Below are 20,874 nucleotides of genomic sequence, written 5' to 3'. Positions count from 1 at the left end.
TAAACCATGATGCATTGTGATCAGCAGGCCATAGAACGCATCTGTGCACAGGTGCCCCACAGCACATCTCAGTATTGGAAACATCTTCCAGTGACAAACTACTGAAGATGTTCCCAATGTATTCTGAGATGTGCATGCGGGGCGCCTGTAGGGCACTGATGTGAACTCATCCGTTTGAGCGATGGCGCAAAGTAGGAGTAGACAATGAATTCTCTCTCTCAACTAACGATTTGGAGAACTAAAAAGAGATTTTAAAAACTAAAAAGGAAAAGAAAATACATCCCACTCATCACATAGAAGAAACCAAGAAGCACAACTGATTTCACGTAAGACTACATCCAAATTCCAACAATAGCTTTCTGAAAATGACCGGCCGTTATCTATTTCAACTTTCATTAAATCTTCTCTGAATAGTGAATACATCATAGTTACATTACATATACCCATGTGCCCATCACTCTCTTTTAGAATGTCCCACCATCCACTATCAAAAAAGACGGTCCCCACCAACGAAAAAAAAGTATCTAGCCATCCACCACTACCCCTCCTCCCCCACCCAAGTGGGGGCGAAAAACATTAGAAAAAAAAGGATTTAACATTGCAATAGCAGTGAGCCAGTGAGACTCCTTCCCTTGGTTCTGAATTCTGATCTAGCAGGAAATAACAAGTGCCCGCAGTTTTTCTAGGCATGAGCGTGACATCAGGTCCTGTTTGAGAAAACTGAGAAAGAATGTCAAAAGCGAATATATATGGTATCTGATTTTGATTGCAATGCCGCGTGGGTGTTAGACGATTTCTGAATTCTGAGTAGCAAATACTAAAATAGTGCGTGGTGGGTGTGGGTGGGGTCAGAAATCAGCATCAGAGCATTAATAAAAGGTGGGACCTGGGGCATGATGGGCACGTGCAAGTATGAACCCCCTTTTCTGACATCTCTACGACTACGAGGGGGCGCTTGACTCGGGCTTCACAATCGGAGTCGTAGGGGCTTCTGGAGGGTGTGCGTGGTAGATAGCAGCGGCTAGAGATATGGGCATGATGCAGAGTGCCTTTGATTGTAGAAATTGCATCGCAGCCCCAACATCTTCTTCCATCAGTTTTGCTACTTGTCTCTCTGTTCCGTCGTTTGACCACTTCTCCCATGCTCGCTGGCTGCTTCTAACTTCGCTGCCTTCTCCCTTTTGTCGTGGACCAAGGAAAAAGAATAAAGAACAAGTCATAAATTAACCAGGGAAAAGTTTACCAAAAATTCAGTCCGGCCATGAATGCGTAACTTTTACAAATGCATCACACAGATGATTGAATCTGCAATTTCTAGTACAATATGTAGATATATGCTACACCACACATACAAGTGTATATGGCAATTTTGTTTAGAATCTTCTCTTTTGATCTTTAATAGAAGCCTTACAAACGAAGAAATCCTTATTATTTATTGACCTGAGGAGATCAAACCAGTACAAAACCGTAGATGCAGATGTAGTGTCAGTGTGTCACCACACTAAATGCAGACACCCCACATGCATAGAACAAAAATGTACTGAAAGAAACGTGCAAGTCATAAGAGAGTAAAAATGCGCGTCATCCTATTCTATTACCTCAACTGAGGTCAGCGGGATGTCAGCAACAAGCTGTGCTACTGCACCAGCTCCCCCCAGTCTGCTCATGCTTAAAACCTGTTAATACAGACAGATGTCAATAATTAAAGATGAAACACGTATAACAAATTTATGACTTGGTAGGAACAAGAATCAAGTATTTTCGCTGTAACAGGACCAAAAGGAGGTTTCCACTCTAGTCATAGGGATTTGAAGACACTCGAAACTAGACCTTGTAAGCTATGATGTCCGGATACGGTACAGACATGGACATCAATACTGATATAAGATATAAGATCCAGGACATGGATAAATGCAGGTGTCCCACGATCCATTTAGCATGCATATATCATGCTTTCGCTAAATGTTATTTCTCAATATTAATATCTCCACTAATTTTCTTTTCTTTTTTTCTTCATAAGTAACATCTCCACTAGATTTAATCACTTCTAAAATATACAGAATTTTTGTAGTATGAATGTATGATAGGAGGGGTAGTGAGAGACACAGAAGGTAATGTTATTGACTTGTTCTCGGGCCTAGTGGGTTTGGCTGACTGTTTATAGATGAATTGCTTGCTATCTTACAAGAAGTACAAATTGCAAATATATGGTTAATGTGATCATTGAAGGGGATTCAAAATTGGTGGTGGGATGGCTTAAGGAACCAGAGTCCATAATGTGGTGTTATTAGGAATGAGATTAAAAATTTCAAATGGCTCACTAGAAACATGAATCTGGGAATACAATGGGTGAGGAGATCAGCAAATGGGATAGGGGTGAATAAAAACCAATTGTATTGGACTCATATGTAATATGTAATTTGTTTTTTTGCTATAAAAGACTCTGACTACTGGTACACTAGGCATGTACAAGTATCCAGAGTACATAACTTGTAACCTTTATAAAATATGAACAGCTCTAAGTCTGCTTTATGTTTTAACAATATGTCAGGAGAATGAAATTTAAATGGCAACAACGAAAGGGAGTTTTGAAAGAATATAACACCTTTCAATTGATCATATTTTGAAGTTAAATATTTTTTTCCTGGCATATATTATCTAGGAACAAACACATTTATGCAGGCTGAAGGCTCGAATGTAGGACAGTCGGACAATGTTGTGGACTGAAAAGTTATTTGAAAGCATATGCATGAAGTAGATGATATGGTCTGGCATAAAGCATAACACAACATAGAATTTTATAGCAGCCCCCAAATGGTGATGACAACAACCACAATTACAGAAAGGAACTTATCTGCAACTAGATAACATTGTAAGCACCCCCCAAGGAAAAAAAGAAAAAAGAAAATGCATGGCTCATATGGAATTTAGCTCTTGAACTTTAAACATATTATACCTTGACCTGGAGCCTGAGGAACTTCACATAATCCACAATTTCATCAAGCATGGCCGCCCTATCTGTCTGCACAACCAGATATAACCTGTCAACAAATGGAATGGAACAGAAACAACTTTCCATCATGGTAAAAGCAAGATCTTTTTCCAGGCATGAGCAAAAAATTTTACACCAAAAAGCTCTTTCTCTTGACTTAGACCAATGAAATATGTTTTTCTTCCTCGTTTATTTTACTTGATTCCATATAAATGGGACCTTAGAAGGAACCATTGCTTGGTGCAATTGTAAAATTTTGGGCTAACAAGCATAAGAATGTCAGTTTAAGTCTGAGTGTGGCCACTATGTGCCAAAAAAATCTATTCTTGGACTGTTCCTTCTTCCCATGTATCAAATTAAACTTTGATGGCTACTGTTTGGGTAATCCCAACTCGTTGGGGTATAGGTGGAGAATTCAGAAATAGACATGGCAATCTTCTCCAGTCCCATATGGAAACTCCATGAAGGCTGAACAAATGGCAGCTTTACTAGGGTAGACTGGTCCAAACCCTTGTGTATATAGATGTCATAGTAGGAGACTCAAGGACAGTCATGGATTGGTCTAAAAACAGCTACTTGGGGTCTTTGATCATCAAACAACCTAATTCTTGCATTAGCTAGACAAGGGGTGGCTACAAGAAATCTGTATTTGGGAACAGTTCTCTATGAATCATTAATTATAAATTGAATGAGAGCTTAGGTATCTGGATATGGTCTTCCAATATAAAGGAGGTGTGAAGCACATCTGGATTCTATTGAAAATCATTCTCCTTTTTTTTGTTGTTGTTTTTATACATAACAATAACATCATAAATCAACAAAAATTTTCATTTATTATTAGTACAATGCAAATATGCAACAAAGGACCAACTGATACAAAGGTGAGCCTTATTGACCTTGATATCCTTAATTGTATTGCTCTACTAAGATTGCAACTTTGCCCCAGATTACTCACCTACTTATCTTAAAATTTAAAAAGAACACAATGAAATTCCATATTTAATGCGCTGATAAAAAAATGCATAATTATGTTGGGTGAAAGGAACCTGTGCATTTTCTCCACTAAGATGATGAACTACATACTCCCTGAAAGTCTGAAACTATGGACCATATATTGAGAAAGAAGTATTAGCACCCGCAACATCAATTGTAGCACCAGTATTCTTACAGCATGAGAAATTGAGAATGCATGTACTCCAATGTCTTGTTATAGGAACATTACTATGACCACCACAACCCTCTTTCCTTTCTCAAAATATTCTTGTATTGACTTCACATGGTTATGTAATTTGTTATCTTCATTGAATAAAAATAAATTGATCCTACTTCAGCTTCACCATATCATCTTTTGCTTACCACCTAGCATCTTTACTCTGGTTGCAAGGGACTGGCAGATATGGAAATGAAGGTAATTGAAAGATTTGATGTGCTCTATGCTGAAAGGCATAAATTATGACATGCAAAGCAATCTCATTGCATTGCTTGTTGCAAATAAAAACCAATGTACTGAGAGAAACAATCTCATTAGTCAACACTGGGGTAGCGGGGTATTGTGATTGGTTATTTTAACACCAGTTATCTACTTGTAGGGTTTAAGAATATAGGTTTTCAAAATTATCTGCTTAGATACCTCTTACAATGCAACCTTCCCCATGAATAGTATAGCTATTGAATGCTTTCAAGAGGCTCTTTTGCAGCATAAAAATGAGTAATACGTTTATAAAACCTTTAGGGAGGAAGCAACTACCAGAACTTTTTTTTCTAAGACAAGAATAGATGGAAAGTGATACATATCATACAAGCTCCATATATCAAATGTTTCTGCAACTTTAATTCATAGGTAGTAGTACATTAATCATTTCTTCTCATTGTTGAAAAATGAGGGAGCATTCTGGAAGGCTATTGTTTACCGAGGAAAGGAGTTCTTCAATGCAAGTAAGAAGCAAGATCCTTACCTTTGCAAAGTTTCAGTTTGGAGCTTAAACCCCAAATACCTGAAGCTGCTTCATGGTTGTCAAGGCACTAGGTCAAGGCTGGGCAACAGAAAAGTACCTTATCACCTAGGTGATTAGGGCTCCTCTAGGTGATTTTTTTAATATATAAAAGATCTGGTTGTTTTAGCTTGTTTCCTATTTTTTTTTTTAGGAATTATCTTGTTCCCCTAGTTGGCATTATCTTTTACATCCTTGAAATTATTGTACTTTTTTTTATATGGTTTAGCTACACTACACCTAAAATTATTGTGCTTTTTTTTGAAGAAAAATTATTGTACTTCCATATAGGAACACAAAGCAAGACACAAGGCAATCCCACTGCCTTGACAGCTACAGGGCTGATTTGTCACATCCAATATCCAGTATGAGTGGTAGTAAGTAAGGCTTTGCATCCACACCAAAATTATCCCTCACTTGAAAATTATCGGCCTTGGATTGGACTTAACTGTTAAGACCGTGAGTAAATTTGATTGGGGTCCATCAATTGTTAATCAACGTATCTATTAAGATACATGTAAAAACAGAACCAATTCCTTCAAATTGGCACTACCCAGTTTTATCACCAACCTGTTCATGGTTCCTCATCCTAACTGTAATAAAAGAAGAAAAATCCTTAAAAAAAGCAAACTATGCAGTTTTATTACGAATTCCAAGTAGTGCCAGACATTTGGTGATGCCAGGAACTTTCTTTTGGACCTTTTCTCCTTTTTGTAATTAAAGGCCCAGAACAATGTTGAAACAATGCCTGTGACAGGATGACTTGGTTAATTACAATTGGCTTTACCAGACATGTTTGGACACTTTACTTCCATTCTTTTTCTAATTATTCTATGTTTTGTTAATCCCAAGGGATGGTACAATTTTTAATAATACATAGTTTGTCTGGTTCCCAAACAAAAATGCTATTAAGTCCTTTTTTTGTCCCTCTTCTTTTTTTCATTTTTCAGTTATATATGGTGAACTACCAAATCATGAATCCAAGATACAACTATTTGAAATGTAAAATGAAAAAAAAAACCAACTTGGATGTAAGGGAATGGTAGATGAGCACAGAGAAGAGATGATAACCTTGTTGGAGCTAGGAACTAATTCCTGCAAAGCTTTCATTCTTTCGGCTATTCTTTCTCTGCGTAACTGTAACCAAGATGAAACAATGAGAAACATATATAATTATCTATTATCTTCATCTTTCTGAAGCATCATAAATGTCTAAGAGAGAGTGCTAATTTAGTAAAGTTGTAAGGAAAATGACAACCTAAACATAAAAACTTGTTCCTTTACCTTATAATAATAAATGGAATAAAATATTGTAATGCAAGTATTCCATTTATATCCTTAGAAAAATATTTAAATGTTCAACCACAATTTTCCTCTATCCTACATGAAAAGCGAATTGTTTTATTAGATATGGCAAAAGCAGGAAGAAAATCACAAATGGTTAGGGTGTTAAGCATTTTTTGGGGGTAAATTAGGTTTTATGTTGTATAGCAATATATCGAAAGCAGTAAAAATCAGTCAATCCATCAAGTGGTGACAAACTCTTGCAAAACTCTTCTCAACGAGAGAGAGAGAGAGAGAGAGAGAGAGAGAGGGAGAAAAAAAAAGAAGTCATAGTGAACCATGGTTAAACTACTATATGGTTTAAACTCTTTTGGTAATGTTTAGGAATTACAGAGTATCCTCAAATGGGGGATGCTATTTTCACATTACCTGGAAGGGTTACTCAAGAAAATCATAGACCCCACATAGCATAATTATTTGTACCTCTTGTATAAATAATTCGACCTTACCCTCTCGGCAATACTGTGAGGATCGGTGGCTTGCCCTCGTCTAGCCCGCACTCTCGGTCGGATGGCCGGTGGGTGTGCCACGCTAGCAACGGTGGCTGGTTTAGGCTGGCCATGAAATGGCTGCACAGATTCCATGAAAAATAACCACTTAAATTACTATTCAACTATTAAGCAGGGATACCTTGAATTCAACAAAAAGAAGTACAACCATTCTCAAGAAGTCATGGGTAAAATTTGCACAATGTTATCTCAGTTGAATATGTGAAATGGCAAAAATGCCCTTAAGACATAAAAAACAGATGCACCCCCTCGCACGAGTGCCACGATCACCGTGCATCGCTGCAAGGGATGTTGCAAGCGTCCAACCGGAGGGACCCAAACCAGACAATATTGTGTCAGAAGTGTCACTTTTCTTTAGAAGACATCAACGAGTGAAAAGACTTGTGAGTCAAGGCCCTATGGTGTTTTTACTCAGTAAATTTTCGGCCGTACTCCTATCACTTCCGAATAGAACCAGTGGCACTATCGCCTTTGAAGACAAAAGGACATTTACATCCGTGAAAGTTTACCAGATTGTTTTGCGCCTGTTTCTGTATGAACATCAATACGAAATTCAGAGAGAAATCAGATCAGCTGTTTTTTTCCCAACCTGGTGGACCTGAGGAGTGGCAGGCCGAACTGGGTTTGTCTGTAAATGTCCAAACGCCGGAAATAGATTCGTCAAATGCACAGAGTCTCCATCCTGCACAAGACAAAGCTTAGAGAAAGAAAAATAATTACGCAGATTTCATCTGCATTCACAAGCATGCCCCTATCCCTACCCCTCAACCCCACTGAATCCCCCCTAATTCAGGAAATCTACAATTTCCCGTGAAGATACAGGAAAATGTCCTCGAACTTCTCCCTTTTTGCCCGTTTTGGAACTTTCTGTGTGAAAGAACGAAAAGGTTAAATGGAATGATGTGCCAATAATCTCCTAATAAACGCGACGAATTCAACTGAAATTCTAAAACTGGTTTCCGGCAACTAAACCGGAAAACCAGCACCTGAAATCATAAATAGCTCTGGGTTCCTTTTTTTATAGCAAATTTTATCTCAAATTTACCCTAAAACAAAAATGAAATCGAGTGTCTTCCCGAAAGAGGAAACAAAACATCGACCGGTCAACATGCATGTCAATTCAATCAAACCCCAGGGACATATAGGGCAACAAGGGAAACATACACGGAGGGAGACGTACTTACGTTTTTTCCAGAAGGAGCTCTTCCGTCAGTTTCCTCCCGAAACCGTTTATCGCCCCCCGACGCCTCCTCCGGCTTCACGAAGCCGCTCTTTGCCTGGTCCAAGCTCAAACCCAGCGGGAAAACCGTTCCCTGGAAACCACCTCCGGCAACGTGGCTAGAACCATCTCCAGAGCTCAACTGCAGGACCATCGAACCCGCTGTTCCCGCCAAATTCCCGTCATTTCCCGCCAAAGCGGAGTCGTTTCCCGTGTAAGGAATTGATAAGATCTGTTCAAAGAAATCATCGCCTAGGCCTTCCGGTGGGTTATTAGCCATGCCGGAGATAGCGAGGATAAGTTTTCTGTAGAGAGCCTTAGCAAAGGTAATCCACTAGATGGGCTAGGGTTAATAAAGAGCATCTACAGTGAGGGGGGAGTTTGGAAACCCAAAAGCGAGGCTGTCGGCGAAACGGGTTACAGATCCATCGCCCGATAAGCCGGAGAAATTTGGGGTTTCGAGGGAAACAAAGAATTCAGAGAGAGAGAGAGAGAGAGGAAAACAGACGCTCAGAACTAACAAGCGTAGGGAGCCTTCGAAATAATCTCCCTTCACTACTTTGTTCTGGCATTGTTTCTCGCGCTTTTAAGTTTTAAGAGAGAGAGAGAGAGAGAGAGTCGAAAGAGGAATCGAAAAGTGGATTTTTTGGGGGTTAAAAGTATCATGATTAATTACTGACTGCAACACGTATTTAAGAGGTAGTGATACTTAGCCCCTTGAACTTTTGTTTTCTCATAAAGATCCACTGAATTTTTAGATTTCATCACTTTACCGCTATTCTGCTAATGGTTAACGATGAAATTATAATTACTAACGGTAGTTGCCTCTATTTTCCAAAACAAACCAACCGTGTTTTTGAACACCCCGTAAGGAGGTATTCTGCAATATGATTGTTTTGTTTTCATTTGTTTAGTTTAGAGAAATCGTTACATCAAATAAAAAACATGTTCTTAAAACTCTATTTTTGTTTTCAAAAGGGAATCGGAGTTGGGTTGTTTTAAAAAACAATACTTATTTTTTGGAATCAATAAAATATTGATTTTTAAAATAAAAACATTTTTTTAATATAGAAATTATATGATTTATAAAACATGATCTTGAATAATTATATTAAAACATGTTGAAACCAAATTTAAATGCATATAGAATGTTTTCTTGTAATTTACTTTTAAGAAACAACCTTGTTTTTGAAACCGAGAACAATAAAAACAATTCACATTGTATAATGCCCCCAAGTTGTCCATTAAAAATTCAATGGACGGAGAAAAATCTACCAAAATGACCATTGCTCAAAGCACAGATATCTCTTTTTAGTGGGGTTGCTGTGCTTCGAAACCCTTGCCGAAGAAGAGATACTGATTTTTCATCATTTTGGTAGCCTTTTTGCTTTCCATTTTGAATCTCAAATGAATCATTTTGTAATTTTCTATTTTCTAAGATCAAGAGTTTAAGAGAATATTTTTATTATAAAACAAAGTTTCAAGTAGGGTGTAAATGGATCGAACTCCAATCGGATCAAGCAATATCTAAATTCAAATCCGATTAGAAAATTTGATATTTGAATTCGATTAATTAATCATTTTAGATAATTAATAAATATATAAAATAAATATTTTTTTGATATAAAATATATAAATTATTTATATAACTTAATTATTATATATATAAATTATATAAAATATTTTATATATTATATATAAAAATTAAATAATCGGTCGAATTCAAATATTTATTGAATCGAATCAAGTCATATCCAAATTCGAATCCGATTAACTATTCGGTAAAAATAAAATATTTGAATTTGACAGATTAGATATTCGAATTATCCAAATTGATTCGATTATATCGAATATCGAATTTGAAATCAGATTTTTGAATACCATTTACACCCCTAATTTCAAGAGGTTAAAAGTGTCACCATCCCCCAATTTAGGGCGGCAATGTGTAATTACCAAACTATGACAATTATTAACCATGGATGATGATCTTTGAGAAAATTACACCTCTTGCCTTACGTTTTCCTTTCCTTTTGGGGAAAACTTTGGCTCTCGTGCTGTTTTTTCCAAACAGCCAAAAGTTTTTCCTACTTTTTGCCTCCTCCTTCCTTTGATGGGTGGAGGTGGATTATACAAAGAGCGAAAATGGATATGGGTGAATATAAATAAGATTGGATTCGAATATCGGATCATATTTGAAAACGTGTCCACATGGAGCCCACAGTAACCACTGGTATGTTCAACTGTGATTGGTAATTCAGCTGGTTGTGTATGATTTTGTCTCAGCTCATCCGAATGGGTATTGCTTTTGATCTGTTCCTTACACCGTGGGCCTCATAGACATCTCACATATACATCCAATCATACATTGGGAACATTTTCCATACTTATTAATTATTATTTATGGGAGATGTTTCCGATACACAATGGATATGCCTGTGAGGCGCCCATTTGTGAGGAGCGTCACATCTATTATAATTCAATTTGATTGGATGCATTTATATAATACATATAAGAAGGCCACGTGCAAAAATTAACGGATAAAAAGATTAGAGATCTGCTTTATATAGATTTTTTGCGTGTGCCATCGGGTAGGTGGGAAATCCATTTCACACAGTATGTATATATATAGAGAGAGAGAGATTTGACATTTGGGATTTAAACAAGTCCATTTTTGCTTAGTTATTGCTTATTTTATATTTAATTCTATAAATTTTACATATTTTATGAGAAAATCTATGATACCGGAAAGATATGGTACTGGAAGATTAATCAAAGCACCTATGAATTTTGATAAATGCCACCTAATTGATCACCTCTTTTATAATACCGGTTGATCGTATGCAAGTTTTTTTGGTTTCATATTTTTTCTAGCATCATAGTCGAATCCATCTTTTATATACTTGTTTTCATGTTTTGTCAACCTCTATGACATATAAAAAAAAGGGAGAATGACCGATCAGTTGAGGGTCAGAATTTGTAGGCTCAAAGTATTGTCGGGGTAGGTGCCAGCTAGGGCTGTTCACGGGTCGGGTTAGGTCGGTTTACAGAGGTTTTTCCAACTGACCCAAACTGGTCGGGTTACCTGAGATGGAAATCAAAACCGACCCAGTGTTAAGTAAAATTGACCTGGTCGGTTTGAGTCGGGTTGGGTCGGTTTGGGTCGGTTTGGGTCGGTTTTGGCTCTAAGTTCATCCATTCCCCCCATGGCCCATGTGCTTGTGTGGTGAAAGTTTGGGTTGTCAGATATTTCAGTTTTTATGTAAAATTGAAATATCTTTATTTAATAGTTTTAAATATAAAATATATTTAAATAGATTAGGTCGATTTAATTTAAAATCGAAATATATATTTAAATAGTTAAGTAGGAACTAAGTCGGTTCGGTTCGGGTCGGTTTTGGTTTTTACACAAGAAAACTGAAACCGACCCGAATCATCGGTTTATGAATTTGTACAACCCAAAACTGACCAGTGCTGATGAAAATCCGGCCAACTCGGGTTGGATCGATCTGGGTTGGTCGGTTTGGTCGGGTTGGGCCTTCTTATGAACAACCCTAGTGCCAGCTCGAAATTGATGCCAAATCATGAGCAGGTGTTGATGCATAGAGTATGAATTGTTGTCCTTCTGAATGTTTATAGCTGTGCAGTGTAAATCAAAAATCTGCATTAGGCAAATTCATACTTCTTTGTAAAAAAAATAAACAAAATCATTTGTATTGTCAAAACACCCCTTTCAAATCTAATTGAATTTAAAGTGAATATTTGGGGTCAAGTGTGGGTATATCAAATTATTATTGGATAATCGGATTCGAATATATATTCTCTTTATTAGAATTCAATCCAATTTGTTTCAGCCCTACAAAAATTCTCTACTCCCTGAATTCTAGTTTAGTTATTTAGACTTACTCTATCAAGTGGTTTGATGAAGAAAGCCAAAAAAGGGACATAGGATCTGTTGCATACTAGTCACAAGTGAACACCATATCCAAAAGGTCTTACATCCTCCTCCCATCAATCTTATTCTGTTCACTACAAAATCAATTTTGACAGATTGGACAGACCAACAAGACATATTGGATTGGACCAATCTAATCCAAAATATTTATTAGATTAGATTGGATTGAATTAGATTAAGCAAATATCTAGTCCATTGATATAAGATAAGAATATAGATGCTAATGGACCAGGTTTAGGTTGAAACCAATCTAAATAAAAACGAATTTGAATAAATCGGATGGTCCAAACATTAAATTGGACCGATCCAAAATGGTCTAAAATATTTATTAAATTGAATTGGACCTGATACATTTATAATGCACTCACATTGGACTGGATAGAATTGGACCAAATCCAGTCCAATTGACACCCCTATACTAATAAGTAAGGTTTGACAGCAAAAACTGTCCATGGGTCGGTAAATAATAGATAGCTGACATGCTTGCAAAATATATAAAACATTAATTGGAATGTGCCTCTGACATGTGCTGATATAATCGATTTGGATCTGACATGTGATGATAGTCTTAATTTTTTTTTTTGGATTACAACCAAGCAACAAACACCAAGACCAGACAAAGCTGAAAAAAACAACTGAACACAACCACACAAAGAAACTACAAACTAAAAAAAAAAACAAACAAACAAACTGATTATGGAGGTCTTTCATTTTCAAGCATTTTTAAACCAGAATCAGCCCTTAGGCTAGGCCCAACCAAACTGGAGGATTGAACCTTTTGAAGCAAGACAATGAGCAGCAGACACAAATTAAAGTGTCTATTCACGAAGCAGAACTTTAGAAATATTCCATTCAAGAGATCACATATCCTCCCCTCAAGGGGCCGCCCCACAGCGCATGCCCGCAGTGTATTGGGAACATGTTATTATCGAGAGATGTTCCCAATACACGGCGGGGATGTGTTGTAGGGTGGTCCCTCGTGGGGAGATGTAAACTCTCCATTTTTCAAACCCAAGATGTCAGCAATAATCGGCCAAGAACATGGTTGACACTCAAACGTTCTGGTAGAAAGAGCTTTAATAGCAAATTAAAAGCTTCTCTGCAGACAACATCTTACATGATCCACAAGTAGCTTGCACAAAAGATCCACTGTCATTTTCGATTACAAAACCAAAACCACTGCCATCAGTTCTAGCTAAACAAAAACCAGGTAAAATCCTAATCCAACTACCAGCAGCAATTCTTGAGGGGAAGCTGCCTTGACTTCCTTCATCAACCTGTTCACAGTGAGAATGGTTACAAACGGATTAGGACACAGACCATTAAAAACAAAATCATTTCTTGCTTTCCATATAGTCTCCACAACATAGTAGCTGAAAACTCAACGATAAGCAAATTGGTCCAGTCATCTACTCCACCACTCATCAGCAAAAGAGAAGTTTTCAAATTCAACGCCAAACAGCAAATTCAGATTGCACCCAAACCAAGATGCACGGGCATGCTTTCTGAAGCCTTCTCACAGAGTGGACAAATAAGTCTCAGTGACTTTTAATCCTCTACCCGCCAAAACTTGGTTTACTGCTATGCTGTTATGACAGCAGTTCCAGATGAAGTGCTTGATTTTCTGAGGGATATTTAATGACCGGGTTTTCTTCCAGTGACTAATAGATAAACTCAAGGAGGGGGAATCAGCACTATTTTGTTTTGTGTAGAGGTTGAGAGACACATGATAGGCTGACTTTACTGAGAATTTACCTTTAGGGTCTAATGTCCAAAATAAATTGTCTTTATTTGCTACACAAGGAAGATCCAGTTCAAGAATTTTTCTGGCTGTAAATTCCTTGAAGTTTTGATCTATTTTCTCTCTGTTCCAACAATTGTTTTGCTGATTTATGATTCATTCACCCATTTGATTGAGGATTATTTCCTCTTGGACCCATTGGTTTGAAGAAAGGCATACTAGGGAGCCACGGGTCATCCCAAATGTCTGTGTTCCCCACTTGAGATATCCCTTCCTGCCAGTAAATTTCTGAAACCCTACGAGCAATTTGAAGGAGCCTTGAGGTTCCAGAAGCTTTTACCATTCACATACCTTGCATTAATCACTTGATTCCATAGACTGTTTCTATTAACACAGAATCTCCAAGCTTGTTTTGCTAACAAAGCTAAATTAAAAAGGTGAGGATCCCTATAGCTCAGCCCCTCATCAAACTTGCTTCTACACATTTTCTTCCAGCTTATCCAATTTATCTTTTTTTTGCTTATTTGACTCACCCCACATGAACTTTCTTTCAGCCTTTGCAAGCTGATCACATATGCCTTTAGGAATTAGAAAACAAGACATCGCATATGAAGGTATTGCAGTTAAAACAGATTTGATCAAAACTTCCTTTCCTGAAGTGGAAAGGAAAGAGTTTTTCCACCCCATGGTTTTCCTTTCCATTCTCTCACACAGGTAGTTAAACAATTTTTTCTTTGTCACAACCACACAATAAGGGATACCTTAATAAATTGAAGGTCTAGTCACTTTTTTAATACCCAATACATGTGCAACTACTTTCTGAAGCTTTGGGTGCAATTTTGTGCTAAAAAAAGACTTTTTAGAGAGATTCACCGTCTGACCCGAGACTTCCTCATAATGTTTCAAAGCCTCCATTTATCACCCTCCCTTCCAAAATACTTGCTTTGGAGAAGGTGTATGAATCATCTACAAAAAATAAGTGAGTGATGGCTGGACATTGATTGTTCAGTTTAATACCAGAAATATCACCAAAGGAATGCAGATGCTCTAGAGCCAAATATAAAACTTCGGAACATAGCAGGAACAAATAAGGAAATAGAGGGTCATCCTGTCTCAATCCTCTAGATGGGTATAGAATTCTGCTTGGGTTCCCATCTACTAAAATTTGATAGGTCACAGAAGTTATACATTGCATTACCCAATTTGAGAACACCTCCCCAAAACCCATTTTTTTTCCAGAATCTGTTTAATAAAATCCCATTCAACTCTATTATAAGCTTTGTTCATGTAAAGTTTTATAGTCATTAAACTTTGTTTTTGTTTTGTTGTTTTCATGTAATGGAGGACTTCAGTGATCACTTAATTGACTAAGGGTCCGTTTGGTTCGCAGTCGGAATCGGAATCAAAATCCACCGGAATCGGATTCGGAATGACCCATTTCCATAATCTGTTTGGTTCAGACCGGAATGGGAATGGGAATTGAAATCAGCTGGAATGGGATTTCATTCCCTAGGAAGGGGCAGAGAATGGCTATTCCCTAAAATGGAGAAATGCAATTCCAGTAGATATGGGAATGGATTCCGACTCCATCCAACCAAACAGTTGGAATCGGAATAGTCTCATGAACCAAGCGAGGCCTAAATTTAATAGGCCTCCCCTGTCATTTGAACTTGGTGAGGTGTACAACTTTTCAAAATGCTCTATCAAAAGTCTTGTGATTTGGTCCTGCCCTCTAACCCATTCTTCCTCTTAATTTTTTAGAGTCACAATTCGATTTTTGGCCCTTCTTTGCATAGTAGCTCTATGAAATAATTTTGTATTTTATCACCTAGTTTCAGCCACACCTGTCTTGATTTTTGCGCCCAAAGGATTTCTTCTCTTTTTAATTCTTCATCCAACTGACTCTCAATCTCTTTCATTTTTGATTGGCTGAATGAACTACCAGCTTTATTCCTTTTCGTACTTAAATCAAGTTGCAACCTTTTAATTCTATCTTGCACCTTACCTAGCACCTGCCTATTCCATTTAGATAAATCTCTTTTTCATCTTTTTTACAGACCTTTATTACCCTTGATTGCCCTTCCCCAAGATCTTCTAAATTCCAAGAGTTCTTTATGATTTCAACACAATCATCGTGTGAATTCCAGAGATTCTTAAATCTGAAAAGTCTTTTAATTTTTTTCCATCAGGGTTGAAGTGTCCAACAGGATGGGAACATGATTTGATCCACCAGTGGATAGAAATAGTCTTACTTAAATTCCATCACAAACACTAGTGTACAATCGATGTGTAAGACTATATGTAGGCTAACGGGAATAACTATAGATCGATGGAGTATTTGCTCTATATGAACTAGCATGTATACACTATCAACATTCTCTTTTATTAAAATTTTTATTATTTTCTTATAGAACAAAATTTTTGCTTTTAGTTTATCTCTTTTGAACTTGTCCACTAACAATGGTTATTTTTTTTGGTGAAAGTAACATTTAGTAAATAGTAACTTACATGGTGGTATCTACTTTCAGACAATTGGTTGAACATATTTCCAAGCTGAACCATACATGTTGTAAACCTCAAAATGGAGAGATGCTAGATCAAAAACAACTTTTTTGAAACCCCTAAGCCCCTGTTTGGGAGTTCTTCTTTTAAGCACTTATTGGAAAAAGCACTTGGGTTATGTTTGGTGATTAAGTTCTTGTTAAAATAAGCACTTGTTGATTCATAAAAAAAAAGCACTTGTTGCACAAGTACTTCTATTAAGTAATTATTTTAACAATCACTTAACCTTGTTTGGTGACCCATTTTCTAGATCACTTATTGGATGCTTTAAGCACTTCTTGAGGTGATGCTATTTGCTGAACTACTTTCCCCACAAGTGTTTTTCTTAATATAATGACAATTTTACTCCACATTTTGCCCATACATATAAACAAATCTAAAAGACATGATGGTATAAAAAATAGTATTAATACAAATCCAAATAGCGCACAGATTAAAGAAAAAGAAAATATTCTGCACACATTTCAGAGGATAATAGCACAAAAAGGCTAAAGGTAGATGGTCGACCTGACTGCTTCGGTGAATCTATGGTGAGAACAACATGAAAACACACCCAAAAACCTGATCTGGTGAGTTTTTGCAAAGAAACAATTGATAAATATCTTGAGAAAAATGCAAAAAAATATTGAAAACATGCAAAAACGATTTAAAACGATACACTGACATGATCATCGGTGAGTTTCAAATGATTCCAGTGGTCGCTAAATGTGTGCAGAAATGGATATTTCGAATAAGACCCTCTCAAACATCTTGAGATTGGGCAGAAACTACTTATAAACCAATAGAAACCCCAAAGCCATTATTTTAAAACCAGTTCAGATTGGGTGATTGGACCGTTTGACTTGGGAACCAGTCATGGTTTTAGGTCCGATTTTGGGTTGGACTGCTTTTATGAAAAAGGTTGACTCTATAAAAAATCGATGATCTGGGTGGTCGAACCGCTAAATTGTTCAACCTAGGCAGCGATTTGTAGGTTTTTGGTCAATTAATGTCTCTCTTTATCTCTCTTCACATCTCACACCTCATATTTTATCTCTCCCCTAGTCCCCTATTTCCTAATACAATTAATGAGTCAACATAGGTTTTTAAATTTTAAACCTTGATTTTAATGGAATGGCAAGAACAAAAATTATAAGTTAAAATATGAATCTAATACGAACATTACAGGGTTTATTTTTCAAAAATTTAATGTTGCGGATTGAACCATTTGACCCGAATGGTTGAACTGCTAACCTAGAAACCGATGGTCTTTTCGGGTCGATTTTTAAAACCTTGCCAAAAAAACATATTCAAAATTGTGAAGTTACACTCAAAACCCACATTTTAAAATTATTAAATAGTGATAAATGGACCTACTTTTAAAGATCACCAAATAACAATGATTTTACTCAATATTAATTAAAAGAGAGAAATACATCTAGCTAAAACTTTATTAAATTTTAGTTACAATTCATTATTAATTAAAAGAGAGATAAATATATCCAACTAAGCACTCAATGAAATTTCAGGTACAATTCATTTAAGTAACTCAATTAAAAAAATCAACAAAATATCAAATTTGCCCTCAAATTTAAATCTAAAAACATTAACACAAAGGGAAAAATTTGCCCAACTAAAATTCTAGAAATTTTGAGGGACTATTGGTACTTTTTAAAGTAGCATAGATTAATAGATGATGTGACATATCTACTAACAAATCACCAACCACCCAAAAAAAAAGTTGAAAACAAGAGTTACCATTTAATGAAAACAAGTATCGATACTTTGAACATTGCATTTAATTTAACCATTAAATAAATAGATATTTTGTTCCTCTTAAGTTTTTATTGATCGTTGAAAAATGGTTCAATTGTATGCTTAATTAATCCAATGGAATGGATTGTATGGTTAATTCATTCAACTTCATTTGCAATAGTGCAAAAATATGGGAGTGCAAATGAGTTGAATGCATATTCTGATTTATTTATGTTTTAAATTTTACTTTGTTTTGTTTATTTCCAATACAAATTAATTGAAATAAACTTTAAAGCAAAATAAAACCCAAAGCACAACCTTCAAAAGAATAACAAAAAAAAGCACAAATGAATCAAAATTTACAACTTTTTAATTTATATCTCATGCATTTATATTAGTGCAAACGAAATTGCAACACAAATATGTTCGGATTGGTAGAGCTTTTTACAAAATTTTCACTATAATTGGTGATATCTAAATTACAATAGTTTAAGATCTATCTAAGCGAGTTCGGATCTCTTACAAATTTTCTTGCATTTCCATTCTGACAAGTTTCATATTACACGGGTGCAAATATCCATATAAGACACTTTTCACAAATTAAATAGAGGAGGGGAGAATGTTCTCTATTGCAGGCATTTGTCCTTTGTTGTCACCGTGTTTTGACACCATTTGCAGAGATCCGATTCAGCCCTCACAAGATCATGTTCATATCATCCTGAGGACTACTTGTCGCTATGCATCGGAAATATCTATCCATGAATAAAAGCATACAAGTACGGATACATTTATAATACACTGTTGCAAGTGGTTGTGAGTACCATGTGAGCATGGCCTTATGAGGATAAAATAGAGTTTGACTTCACTCAATGCAAAGGCCGTTCGAACAGCCTTTAAAGCTTTGCATTGGTCATATCTATGTATTTTTGTGCTTTATTTCATAAGGAGATATTTCCAATGTAAAGTTAAAAGAGGCTGTTTGAACAGTATAAGCACGGGCTTACAGTGACCATAGCCAAACTCGATTAAATACGACTTCCTATTTGTAGAGGTCTGGCAAGATGTTCACTCTTAATACTCAATTTACTTGCTTTCTAATCCAATAGTTTAGTCTAACTTTGCTATTTAGTCCAATAGATTCCTTGCTTAATTTCTCTGTTTGTCTATTCTTCTTACTGATATCTTGGTTGTACTCTAGCATTATTACAATGAAGCTTTACCTTTTGGCTTCATGAATAAAAAGGAAAAACACTTTCAACCTTCTTTTGACTAGGCTTTTGGGGTTTTATTGCCAAACAATATTAGAATCAGTTAGAAGTAGGGGTGGAAATGAATAGAGTCTTTCACGAGCTATTCAAGCTCGATTCGTGAAAAGTTCGATTCACCTCAGTTTAAATCAAGCTCGGAACTGATATATAGGCTCCTTTACTAATCAAGTCGAGATCAAGCCCAATGAAGCTAGGCTCGTGAGGCTCACGATTATATATAAATAGGGAAATTTTTCGATTAGTACCCTGTACTTTGGGCCTAGTGCCACTTTGGTCCCCGAACTTTAAAACGTGACAATTTAGTACCAGAAATTTCAAAATGTGTTAGTCTAGTACTTATCGTTAACCAATCCATTAACTTGCCATTAAGCGACATTTGAAAAGACACAAATGCCCTTTGAGTGTCATGTAATTTTCTTTATCAACCATTCGCATGTAGATAAAAACGAATAGTCTCAAATCCTTGCCTCTTCTATTCAAGAAAGTTGGGATTATGTCTCAATGGGCATTCTGGTGACCCCAACTTTTGTGAACATAAGAGGCAAGGATTTGTGATTGTTCATTTTTTGTCAATGTTTGAATGGTTGATAAAGAGAATTAGATGACACTCGAAGGGTATTTGTGTCTTTTCAAATGGCACTTAACGCCCTGGTTAACGGGCTGCTAATGACAAATACTAAATTGGCACATTTTGAAAGTTTGGGTACTAAATTATGACGTTTTAAAGTTTGAGGACCAAAGTGTCACTAGACCCAAAGTACAGAGTACTAATATGGAATTTTCCCATATAAATATATATAATAGTAAATAATTTTTATACTTCTTAATTTTTATATGTAAAAATTTTATTTTTTATAAGAAGCTTGGCTTGCAATTGAGCTCGAACTTGCGAGCTTTTGAGTCGATTCAAATTCAAGCTCAAGTCTCTAGTTCGAATTGAGTTCGAGCCTAACACTGTTGACCCGATCTCAAATAACCCGATAATCGGCTCGGCTCGACTCAAATCCACCCCTAGTTAAAAGTGTTGAATTAAACACTAGTTGTTTTTGCTCGTATTTTTTCAATCCAAATAACTGAAAAAAGACTTAAACCTCCCTTGATATTCACGGTAAATACCAAGAACTCCCCTCTATATCTACGTATATCTTCCCAACATATGGAGTGGGAATCTCCTAGACACAATATATTGCATTGCCTTCTAGACAATTGTTGCCACCACCTATTTAAGTTGACCACTATACTTATGCAAAAATGATCTGGTCATGAGCATCTTCCATTGTCAAGCTTTCTTTGTTCTAGCTACATTTCCATCAAGTCTCATATGTTTCTCCACATTGAATGAAGACCCTATAGGCTAGAGGTATCGTCATTATCTCTTCCTTCCATTGCTTTAGTGTCTGTTTGGCATTGATGTCGTTGCTCCAGAAAATGGTGACACATCAATGCCACATTGGAAAAAATGGTGCTCCTGGAAATGTTTGTTTATTTGGAACCGTTTTTCCATAAAAAACAGTACTCCAAGCCACACCATGGAAATTGAGAAGGCGTGGTTTAGAGTAACG

At 36.4% G+C, this 20,874-nt stretch overlaps 1 protein-coding gene across 2 annotated transcripts; it reads right to left on the bottom strand.

Moving 5' to 3' along the window:
• Positions 1 to 356: 356 nt before the first annotated feature.
• On the bottom strand, positions 357 to 8,721 carry LOC148864855 (transcription factor UNE12-like). 2 transcript variants are annotated; one of them, XR_016110358.1, is made up of 8 exons: positions 8,021 to 8,682; positions 7,426 to 7,518; positions 6,777 to 6,896; positions 6,055 to 6,120; positions 2,957 to 3,022; positions 1,599 to 1,676; positions 887 to 1,178; positions 357 to 707 (listed from the first exon to the last, which is right to left on the bottom strand). XR_016110358.1 is itself a non-coding variant. In XM_088979794.1 (7 exons), exons 1-7 carry the CDS (start codon positions 8,333 to 8,335, stop codon positions 942 to 944), a joined length of 975 nt encoding a protein of 324 aa, XP_088835920.1. In that variant the 5' UTR covers positions 8,336 to 8,721; the 3' UTR covers positions 357 to 941. The 2 variants fall into 2 exon arrangements, 1 of the variants encoding a protein (XP_088835920.1); XM_088979794.1 differs by having other exon boundaries at positions 357 to 1,178; positions 8,021 to 8,721.
• Positions 8,722 to 20,874: the final 12,153 nt, after the last annotated feature.

The sequence above is a fragment of the Nelumbo lutea genome, chromosome 3 (genome assembly GCF_056320005.1).
Source record: "Nelumbo lutea isolate HS-2025 chromosome 3, American lotus-T2T, whole genome shotgun sequence".
Classification (NCBI taxonomy): domain Eukaryota; kingdom Viridiplantae; phylum Streptophyta; class Magnoliopsida; order Proteales; family Nelumbonaceae; genus Nelumbo; species Nelumbo lutea.
The sequence above is the reverse complement of the archived record's forward strand: the minus strand, read 5'-3'. Positions and strand labels throughout refer to the sequence as shown.